The sequence below is a fragment of the Anolis carolinensis genome, chromosome 2 (assembly GCF_035594765.1).
Source record: "Anolis carolinensis isolate JA03-04 chromosome 2, rAnoCar3.1.pri, whole genome shotgun sequence".
NCBI lineage: Eukaryota > Metazoa > Chordata > Lepidosauria > Squamata > Dactyloidae > Anolis > Anolis carolinensis.
Genome location: NC_085842.1, coordinates 213,136,538 through 213,148,603, shown reverse-complemented (window position 1 = coordinate 213,148,603; position 12,066 = coordinate 213,136,538). Strand labels below are relative to the sequence as shown.

The 12,066-nt window shown below is 41.7% G+C and overlaps 1 protein-coding gene across 1 annotated transcript in view; it reads left to right on the top strand.

Annotated features, from left to right (window-relative positions):
- LOC100566582 (uncharacterized) overlaps nt 1-12,066 on the top strand; it is a 48,332-nt gene that overhangs the window by 27,988 nt on the left and 8,278 nt on the right. The window contains exon 7 of the mRNA XM_062969393.1: nt 11,702-12,037. Within this exon, the coding sequence (XP_062825463.1) occupies nt 11,702-12,037 (336 nt within the window). The remainder of the gene's footprint in view (nt 1-11,701; nt 12,038-12,066) is intronic.

Here is a 12,066-nt window from a genome sequence, read left to right as displayed (position 1 = left end):
GCAAATTTAGACACAGAATTTATCATTTAATCCCAAAGGTAAAGACATTAAGTCTAGTCGTGTCAGATTCTGGAAGTTGGTGCTCGTTTCCATTTCTAAGCCAAAGAGCTGGCGTTGGCATGACTCCATGGAGTGCCGTTACCTTCCTGCCAGAGCGGTACCTATTGATCTACTCACATTTGCATGTTTTTGAACTGCTAGGTTGGCAAAAGCTTGGGCTAATAGCGGAGCTCACCCTGCTCCCCAGATTCGAATCATTGGGCTTTCGGTCAGCAAGTTCAGCAGTTCATTTCATCCTATAAGGTCAGAATATTTGTGCCAAACTTTCAGCTAGTTGCCAGCCAGGTCTTCCTTTCCTATATCTTTTTCTTTCTTTCTTGTTAATTATTGGGGATTGGCAGGAATATCAAGAAGAGCTGGATTTGGTCCACTAACTGCCAATTCCTGATTTTAATGTGGACACATGATAATGAAGGGAGAATCAGGAAACAGTAGGGCAGCACTGACTTGAGAAAATGCTGTTACTTTTTAGCTGCCTGTTCTGTCACTGTGTTCCTATTCTGAAGCTCACTTTGGAAAGGGTACTCGTCTCACAGTACTTGGTAAGAGAAATCTGTGGTTAATTTTCTAGGCAATATTGAAATTGGTTAATTTTGATGGAGATTTAGCAATGCTAATGAGTCTAGACTTACATATGCGATCGTTGTCCGAGTATGATGGCCTTTCAAGTGCAGCGTCTTGGCAGGGGATACGTAGGGAGCCCTGTTCTTGAACTGCATGTTCTTCCACAGTGAGGATATCAGTTTCCAGGTGGAAAGTAGTCCTGGTCAGGGTTGGCTTGATGCATCTTTCTCTTTACACGTTTCTCCCTTTCTCCCTCTATTTGTGCCTCTTCAAATTCCATAGCATTGCTGGTCACAGCTGACCTCCAGTTAGAGCACTCAGGGGCCAGGGCTTCCCAGTTCTTGGTGTATATGCCACCTTTTTAAGGTTAGCTTTATGCCCATCTTTAAATCTCTTTTCCTTTCCACCAACATTCCATTTTCCGTTCTTGAATTGGGAGTATAGTCACTGCTTTGGGAGACAGTGATTGGACATTCAGACAACTTGGCCAGTCCAGTGGAGCTGATGGCATAGGAACATTGCTTCAATGCTGGTGGTCTTTGCTTCTTCCAGCACGCTGACAGTTGTCCGCCTGTCTTCCCAAGAGATTTTCAGGATCTAAAATATAAGTAGAACTGATAACAGAAATTAATTTTGGCTCTGCAAGTCACCACTAGCCTTTCTCACTTGCTAATTATACATTATCAAAACTTTTTTGGGCTCTGTATGTTTTGCTTGAGAAGAAACCACAAAATCTACTAGGGATTTCGCTTTAGATGAAATTTAGTGACAACTGATTGGTGTTGTGGAATGTGTTGTGAAAGCCTTCGCCGCATCCCCAGAAATATATAGCTAGTTAAATGCTGCTGCGTGTCTTTAAAACTCCACAGATGCTTTTTCTGAGGAGAACATTTTAATATGTCACTAGCAAGTTAAATGAACCACTTTGGTTGTAGCAGACCAGCAAAGAATACAAAGAAACATCTCTGGGCCAATAAGTGATTCAATACATGTACCAATATGATTCCTAGCATACAGATCCAGACGAACCCAGTTAATTCTTTGATTTCTATCACATTTATTCTAGTGTTCCAAGCCATAGCCATGGGAGTTTGCATAAGCAGAAAAGGTACAAAGGAATTCTATAGCAACCTTGAAGCTAATTGAGAGGAATGGGTTTGTAACATAAGCCTTTCATAGGTTCAGTGTATTTTGTTACCGGAGCCCTCAGTGGTGCAATGGGTTAAATGCTTATGCAGGCAGGACTGCTGACCTGAGGGTTGGATTGCTGACCTGAAGGTTGTTGGTTCAACTCCAACCCGGGGAGAGTGCAGATGAGCATTCTTTATCAGCTCCATGCAGAGACATGAGAAAAGCCTCCCACAAGGATGGTAAAACATCAAAAGTATTTGGGCGTTCCCTGGGCAAAGTCCTTGCAGACAGCCAGTTCTCTCACACCAAAAGTGACTTGCCGTTTCTTAAGTCGCTCCTGACACACACACAAAAATCAGATGCATCACACTATATTTACAGTGGTGAAATCATCAGCTACTGAAGGTCTCATCCAGAGTCGGCGGTGACCTCAGTTCTCAGAGATGCTACTTCACATTGAGTTTGGTCCTGAATATGTGTTTTGACTTCACTGGCAAACACAGCATGCGATGTGATAACAAATGTGTTTCAGATGAGATGAAATGTTGTAAAAATTCGACCCCCCAGTGTTAGATCTGCAAAGGTCCTTTCATACTTCATCACTGGATGTTACAGTCAAGATAGAGAGACATGTGTGAACCATCCACCCCTAAGATTTTATGCAGTAGCAGATTGCATGCTTAGAGAGCTTGTAGATGGAAGAACTTCAGCTCATATCTTTGCTTGCCGCCTCAAGGAATTAAAGCAAAGAGAGATAAACGTTGGCAGGAAACAGATGCATTAAAATGAAGTGCACATCGTAACTAAGCTTGTGTGGCAGATCAGGAGGAAACCAATATCTCTGCCTTCCAACAGCAAACCCAGATCCTTTTCATGTCTTATCAGACCAGAATAAGTTATGGAGTAGCAGAGAAGAGGGGTGTCTTTGATGGAGTGGCTTTCTCACTGTAATCAGCAGAGAAGGAAACTATGCCCTTATTTGTAGAGGGCCCAAGGGAGGTTTATTTCATGAACCAGCTGGCTGTGCAAACACTGGACAGATCTACTTTGCAGGAGGGACCAAGCTGACTGTTTTAGGTAAGAAAACATATCTTTCTAGGGAACCTTTGCTAGGAAAACAGGTAAATTGCACACCCCTTTGTGTCCATGTTTTTATATTAACGTGGGTTAATATAACCCCGAATGGCTGAAACAGACAAACTTTTTGATTTTTAACAAGCAGAGAGTTTGATTCAAAAATCCAGAATAATCCCTGTCAAAGAAGACATTTTAATCAGGAAATCTTTCATATTGACATCTAAAATGTAGCCAACAATAATCTACTGCCCATTTGCTAAGGCTGAGAGAAAGAAAGAGAACACAAAGATAAAGGTAAAGATTTTCCCCTGACATTACGTCTAGTCATGTCTCACTCTAGGGGTTGGTACTAGTCTCTATTTCTAAGCCGAAGAGCTGGCGTTGTCCGTAGGCACCTCCAAGGTCATGTGGCTGGCATGACTGCATGGAGTCCCGTCATCTTCCCGCCGGAGTGGTACCTATTGATCTACTCACATTTGCATGTTTTCAAACTGCTAGGTTGGCAGAAGCTGGGGCTAACAGTGGGAGCTCACTCCACTCCCTGGATTCGAATCCTGACCTTTCCGTCAGCAAGTTCAGCAGCTCAGCAGTTTAACCTGCTGTGCCACTGGAAGCAAGAGAACATGTGAAATATTGAAAACACACACATACACAAACACTGAAGCAGCAATTGTTTATGGGTGGGTTTCAGATGATCGATAAGATAAAATCACACAGGAAAGAGCTAACTATGATCCAATGTGCTGCATTTCCCCCAGAAGCTCTCATCATCTGTGTCAACCATGCAATTGTGGATATAATTAATGAGCAGCAAATTCTATGATTTAGAGGGGGAAAAGGAATCTGATGCACATTCATCCTCTCCTAGTTCCTACGCTGCATGATTTTTACTTTACTTACTTAGACGATCCCTCGTTGTCCAAGTATGATGGCCTACCAAGTGCTGTGTCCTGGCGGTGGATACGTAGGTGACTGTGTAGCCCTATTCTTGACCCACATGTTCTTCCACAGTAAGGACATTGGTTTCCAAGTGGAAAACGGTCCTGGTCAGGGTTGGCTTGATGTGCCATCCTTTTGGCACATTTCTCCCATTTCTGCCTCTTTAAATTCCACATCACTGCTGGTCACAGCTGACCTCTAGCTAGAGCACTCAAGGGCCAGGGTTTCCCAGTTTTCAGTGTCTAAGCCATAGTTTTTAAGGTTAGTTTTAAGCCCATCTTTAACATGACATTTTTAACTGTCTGTCCTAGAACAGTTGTCCCCAACCTAGCAACCCACAAGTGTGTTAAATTCTAGCATTCTAGACTATTGTCTACGCTGTTTGGGACTCATGGTAATTAAAACATCTGGAGAATGCCATGTTGCAGAAAGCTGCCACAGGACAATTGGGGACCTGTTTGAGGAAAATGTTTTGGATCTAGACTGGCAGTGCTATTTTGGTTTAACTCCTGATACAAATATCACAGGGTGACTTTTGAGCTGGACCATTTCTCAGTTCAGTCTTCCTTCCTATGACTATTCCAGAGAAGGAATCATGTGTGTCTTCCTGAGCAACTAGGAAGAAAGGTGCAGGTGAAAAAATAATAAATGTTCATTATAGTGAGAGGCAATGTATCCAGTGAGAATTTTAGATGTAAGGGTTTCCTTCTTGAATCAAAAGAAAGTCCATCCACTCCAGCATTCTTATTCATTCCCCAACAACAGATAACTAAGGGAGGGTGACAGCAAAGGGAACAGGTTCCTAGTAGCATCCAGAGGTGATGTTAGCTCTCTCTTGCAGTCTGTGAGGAAATGCATATTCCCTTTGCTAACACGGTTTCACACTGTGCTACAACTCTCCACTGAGCTTTGGACAAGGAACTCGACTAGCTGTTTTAGGTAAGCAGAAAGAGCTGGCTAAAAGGTTGAGAGGGAAATAATTTCTCCTAAACATTTGAGCCTTCCCATGCCTAGAGAACCAGGACTGAAATCACCAGTCAGTCCTAAAGATTACTTCAATGACCACTTCTTTTATCACAGCCTACCATGCAGGGTTGTGATGCAGATCAAATGGAAATACCTTGTTACATACTCTCTTTGAGCTCTTCATAGATAAGGAAAGAGAATAATAGTAATGTTTCAGGCAAGCATCTGATAAAGTGACCTTCCATTCAGAAAAATGTTTATGCCATATAACATTTGTGTGTCTTTAAGGTGCCATAAACAGGTGGCAAAGTGTGTTAAAGCACTGAGCTGCTGAACTTGCAGACCGAAAGGTCACAGGTTCAAATCCCGGGAGCGGAGTGAGCGCCTGCTGGTAGCTCCAGCTTCTGCCAACCTTGCAGTTCGAAAACATGCAAATGTGAGTAGATCAATAGGTACCGCTCCTGCTGGAAGGTAACGGCACTCCATGCAGTCATGCCAGCCACATGACCTTGGAGGTGTCTATGGACAACGCTGACTCTTCGGCTTAGAAATGGAGATGAGCACCAACCCCCCATAGTCAGACATGACTGGACTTAACGTCAGGGGGAAACCTTTACCTAAACAGACTAACATGCAGTATGGGGACAGATGGTGATTTTTTTTTTCAAAATAAATGCCTCATTTATTTCTTTCCAATGCTATGCGCAAGGTTTTTTAAATGGTTTAATGTTTTAAATCTGCTTTAGATTACTGATGTGTTTGAGATGTTTATAATTTATTTAAATTGTGCCTTATTCTTTTATATTATTCTAATTTGTTAGTATTGATTTTGCCAATAAGCCATCCCAAGATCTTTTAATACAAGGCAGCACGGAAATGGGGCCAAGGTGGTGCAATGGGTTAAACCCTTGTGCCGGCTGAACTGCTGACCTGAAGGTCGGCGGTTCGAACCTGCGAGATGGAGTGAGCTCCCATCTGTCAGCCCCAGCTTCTCATGCGGGGACATGAGAGAAGCCTCCCACAGGATGGTAACACATCTGGGCATCCCCTGGGGAATGTTTTTGTAGACAGCTGATTCTGAGTCCCATTCAGGAGATAGGGCGGTATATAAATAGTATTATTATTATTATTATTATTATTATTATTATTATTATTATTATTATTCTCTCATACCAGAAGTGACTTGCAGTATTTTCTCAATTTGCTTCTGACATGATAAAAAAGCACGGAAATAATTTAATAGATAAATAAACAATGATGATGATGATAATGATGGCGATGATGATCCGTTATGACTACAAAAGGCATTTTGTGTACGCTGGAAAGAAAGAAAGAAAGGAAAGAAAGGAAGGAAAGGAAGGAAAAGAAGAAAGAAAGATGCTAAAAGGAAAGGACCAGAACTCTTCTGGTATAGTCATAAAACTTTTTCTAGATCAGGTTAACTTACAAGGGCATAATGCTGTGTACCGCTGATAAGCTTCATTTTGGACAAGGAACACGGCTTACAGTACTAGGTAAGACATACTGGATTTATGACTTCTGAGCATGTTATTTCACCTATTTAAGTAAAATTGAGTTTGAGGGATCCACTGGGTTAGCAGGAGTTTTATAGGCTGAAGATGATGTTCAGAAATACTTATACTGATTAAAGTGGGAAAGGATGGGGGTGAGGAAAGAACCATCGTATTAATACGGTCTGAAAGATTTTCCTAGATCAGGATCACTTACAGGGCAGAGACACTGTGTAATGCGAATAGACTATTCTTTGGACAAGGAACGCGGCTTACTATACTAGGTAAGATGTATGGGAACTTTGGCCCCATGAAAAATTCATTTATGTAACATATTTATACAGCACATATAGCATTCCATTACTGCAGTTGTTGTTGTTGTTGTTGTTGTTGTTGTTGTTGTTGTTGTTGTTGTTGTTGTTGTGGGCCTTCAAGTCATTTCCGACTTATAACTATCCTTCTAGGGCTAAGAGTGGGTGTGTGACTTGCCCAAGATCGCCTAGTGGGGTTCAATGACTGAGCATGGAATTCATACCTGATCTCTAAAGTTTGAATCCAACACTCATGTCACTACACCATTCTGGTTAAATCAACAACAGTTCTGCATATATTACTAATCATCTGAGTACTGCAAATTGGGAATCCAAGTTTCAGAGATGGGATAGATGAGGACAACTTATTTGTAATAGAAGACTTTCAAAACAGATAGCTTGTATGGCGAAGTGTACAAGACTTTGTACAGCATGTTTTCTTACAAAGAAGACACACTGTGCTTTCCAATGAGAGACTGTATTTTGGTCAAGGAACATGGCTGACTGTCTTAGGTAAGACTGGTGGAAACTGTGATTAAATGTATTCTGGCTGTATGGAACATTTATAAGACATTTCAAGGGATGTGTTTTCCATATGGGATTAGGTAAAGGTAAAGGTTTTCCCATGTCATTAAGTCTAGTCGTGTCCAACTCTGGGGGTTGGTGCTCATCTCCATTTCTAAGCCGAAGAGTTGGTCATGAGGCCGGCATGACTGCATAGAGCGCTGCTACCTCCCCACCAGAGCAGTACCTATTCATCTACTCACATTCGCATGTTTTCGAACTGCTTGGTTGGCAGAAGCTGGGGCTGACAGGGGGAGCTCACCCCAATCCCCGGATTCGAACAGCTGACTTTTCGGTCAGCAAGTTAAGCAGCTCAGTGGTTTAATCCGCTGCACCATCGGGGGCTCCCCATATGAGATTACACCTATCTTATATCAATAATAATTTTGTAAGGTAGAACTTTAGTGTAGAGATAGAGTGATGTAGTGGTCTGTGAGTTGTATCAAGACTTTGGAGACCAAGGTTCAAACCCCCACTTTGCCATGACAACCCATGGGTAATCCATGGCTAACCCGAGACAAGACATACTCTTGCAACATTGGAGAAAGGCAAAGGCAAACTCTCCCTCTGCCAAGGATCCCTGGTTTTCAACTGTGTTATATGAAATAAGGGGTGTTTGGGGTCCTTACTAGGGCTGGTTTCCCTATAGGGATGTTAGGCTGTGTTCTCTAAATCCTCCGAGCTTTGGAGGAGGGACACGACTGACTGTACTGGGTAAGAAAATGATAAACTCTGCAAAAACGAAGTCATTGAATGGGGTGGGTTCCTCAAGAGAGAAAAGGGAAAACAAAAAGATGGATAGATGAAATGTATTACCCTAGTTTCAGTCTTCCAAATTAACATTTCCTAGCCTTAGGCTGAAATGATACTGCCTTAACTGCTCACTGACCTATGGGGATCCGTAGAAGTACTGCTGAATCCCATAGCTAAACCATTATTCTCTTTATACCCATTTTCTGCCTTGGGGTGGGGTTATTTATTTTAATACATTCTAATTTGATGTGATTCCTGATTACCAAAATCTCGTCCAAGTCAAACCCACAGTGAATATAATTGGGATACCTTCCAAACTGAGTTTAGATAGCAAAATTACAAATGTATTTGTCATTCAGATTAGGGGAAAGGGATTTTCGTACTGTCTTGTATCTCTGTGTTCTGGTTCATATCCGCTTCATTTTGGACTTGGAACCCGGCTCACTGTCAAAGGTAGGATCTTCACTGGAAAAGTGATTTTTACACTTTGTTTGGTGTATTTGTGTTTGCGAGAGGCAAATTCATGGGTTGGATGAAATAATTATACTTTATTACTCATTTTCATGAACCCTGGAAACAAGTTGGATTTCTGAGGGCCCTTCCACACAGCCATATAACCTAGAATATCAAGGCAGAAGATCCCACAATATCTGCTTTGAACTGGGTTATCTGAGTCCACACTGCCGTATATTCCAGTTCAAAGCATATAATATGGGATTTTATTCAGCTGTGTGGAAAAGGCCTAAGTAATCATGTAGAATACTTTTTTTTAACGTCAGGAGTGACTTGAGAAACTGCAAGTCACTTCTGGTGTGAGAGAATTGGCTGTCTGCAAGGACGTTACCCAGGGAATGCCCGGATGTTTTTGATGTTTTACCATCCTTGTGGGAGCTTCTCTCATGTCCTTGCATGGAGCTGGAGCTGACCGAGGGAACTCACCCGCACTCTCCCCGGGTTGGATATGACAGGCAACCTTCAGGTCAGCAGTCCTGCCAGACAAGGGTTTAACCCATTGTGCCATCAGGGGCTCCTCATGTAGAGGACTAAGCTTGAGACGATGAGAACTTTAGAAAGTAGGTTGAAGAAAGATTTTGAGTTGTTTACATTTTGCAAATATCTGAAAGTCCTATTTGACCAGAAGCAAGGGTAGGAAAGGTATGTAACTGTACAGTTCCATGTATACATCTACTAAATCATTTTAGTATTTGTTAAAGGTACTGAAAAGTAATTAAAAGCTTTCTGGTTTTAGTCTTAATAATGTAGAGAGCGAGAAAATGGGGCCATCTGCACTGTAGAATGAATGCAGCTTGATGTCACAAATTTCCATGGCTTAATCCTATGGGATTCTAGAAGATGTAGTTTTACAAGAACTTTAGCCTTCTTTGCCAAAGTGTCACCCAACCACAACTCCCAGGATTCCATACCATTGAGCCATGGCAGTTAAAAGTGCTGTCAAACTGCATTTATTCTACAATTAACATACATCCTAAAACTAAATAGTGAAGCAATTAAAACAATGGGAGTGGAGTCTTGGTCTGTATTATTATTGCAAACAGTTTCTATGATGTTCTCTTTGCTATATCACCATTGTGGCCGAAGGACCCCCCCCCCCCCAGTGGCACAGTGGGTTAAACCCTTGTGCTGGCAGGACTGCTGACTTGAAGGTTGGGTTGCTGATCTGAAGGTTGCCAGTTCGAATCCAACCCAGGGAGAGCATGGATGAGTTCCCTCTATCAGCTCCAGCTTCTCATGCGGGGACATGAGAGAAGCCTCCCATAAGAATGGTAAAAACATCAAAACATCTGGGCATCCCCTGGACAACATTCTTGTAGACGGCCATTCTCTCACACAAGAAGCGACCTGCAGTTTCGTAAGTCACTCCTAACACGGAAAAAAAAATGTGGCCAAAAATGTGCGGCTTGCCCATCATTTCCCAGTGGAGTTTTCATGGCCAAGAAGGGATTTGAACGTTGGTCATTAGAGTCGTAATTTGACATCCAAACTACTACACCAACACTCTCTCTATCCATACATGCTAAGATGTTTTTTTTAAAAAAAAATGTTGCTTTTTTCTTCTTTTGAAGATAAAAGGATGGTTGGGAACTCAGACTTCTAACCATTACCTTAAGTGAAACATACAGTTGGCAGAAATCAGAACCAATACATGCCATGACAAGCTTTTGCAAGCAAAGCTGGAAAATGAATTCAGGTGGCTCCTTGGCTAAACAAAATCAATTGAAATCAAATTTGGCCTCAATGGAAAAAATGCAATAAACCCAGTGAGTAGAGAAGATAGAAACCATGTTGCTTTGTGATCACCCCATTCAATCATGTTCACAAATATATATTTTTGGGTAAAGAAGTTGGTTAGCAAGCATAAAATGCTATCTTCCTAAAGATGGTCAAATGCATTTCTGCTATTAGGACCAAGCAAGGTATGATGACTAAGCGAGTTGTTGGTTTTATATTTCATAAGATACACCATTGTCACATAAACCCATATGCAAGGGCAAGAAGGAGGCCAAGGTTGGCAGCTGCCCAAGTGACCCAGGCAAGGATTGGCAAATCTTTCCATTTCACTTGCTTTCATTTTCAGATTTTAATATATGTAGATGCAAAACTGAATAACTGAACTTATGCTAATGCTGGCTCTACACCACCCTATGTCCCAGGATCTGATCCCATATTATCTGATTTGAACTGGATTATATGAGTATACACTGCCAGATAATCTAGGATAATGTGTTGTCCAAGGCTTTCATGGCCAGAATCACTGAGTTGCTGTGAGTTTTCCAGACTGTATGACCATGATCCAGAAGCATTATCTCTTGACGTTTTGCCCACGTCTATGGCAGGCATCCTCATAGGCTGTGAGGTCTGTCGAAAACTAGGCAAGTGCGGTTTATATATCTGTGGAATGTCTAGGGTGGGAGAAAGAACAGCCAGGCTTTGAAGCTGCAAGGCCATTCAATGCTAATCAAGATGATCAATTGCAACAAGCAGAGAAGAGTTCTTTTTCTTACCCTGGACCTTCCACAGATATATAAACCCCAGAGTTTCACCACAATTCCAAAGAAGCCCTATATTTTGGGATAAGTGTGGACAGCAGGCCATCTCCAAAGCAAACCAGTCTGCTGTTCCCACAAGCTATTATCGTCATCCCCTTTTCTCTGCATTCAGCGGGGTACAGAAAAGGGGATGGAACAGGACTGTATATTCTCATAAGTAAGCTGCCAAGGTGATAAAAACAACAAGATGAGTCAGGGCAATGGTCCAGTTGGACTGAAATGGTTTCAGCCCAACTAGACCACCTGGACTCATCACTGCCACAGGTCAAAGGAGGAACATCTAACAGTTCTGCACAATTCAGGTGCTACTGGATTTTTGTGTAAATGTAGATGAATCCTATGTCAGTCAAACTACAAATCCCAGGATTCTGTAGGATGGCGCCATGACAAAGTGGTATCAAATTGCGATAATGGTGCAATGTAGATATATTGCATGAAAGATAAGAGTCAAGCACTGTTCCTAGGGGATGGACAAATCTATCAGTTTTTGTTTCTCCTCCAATCATTTTTTAAAAATCCACTTTTGTTCTATTTCAAACAAAAAGCAATTTGTACATTTTGGGAAATTCTATTTTAAGAACAGACTGAAAGTTAAATTCTTCCCATCCTTCACACTGATAACTGTAGGGAATCTCTACTCTAACCAGTGTTTGTATGTCAATGACTGGCAAGCCAACCTTGTCCAAACCAATTCCATCTTGAGGGTACCTGGTTTATAATCTCTGTTTTCTTATTTTTGTTTTGCTTTCTTATCCAGAAGAGGGACAAATTACCTCCCCTCCAAAAGTAACCATATTTGCCCCATCTGAAGAAGAAGTCAAAGAAAAGCAGAAGGCTACAATTGTGTGCTTGGCTACCAATTTCTTCCCCGATCATGTCAGTCTTACATGGTATCTGAATGATGAAGTGAGAACAGATGGAGTAAAGACAGAAACACCTCAGTATGACAAGACCAAGAAAGAATACTCCCTGATCAGTCGTATCAGGATCACCATCAAAGAGTGGCAGAATTCAAATAATAAATTCAGGTGTAATGTTGAGTTCTATGACGAGAATGGAAAGTCAGACTACATCGATGAAATATTTGGAAGAGGTAAATAAGAACAGGGCAGTTATCGGCAG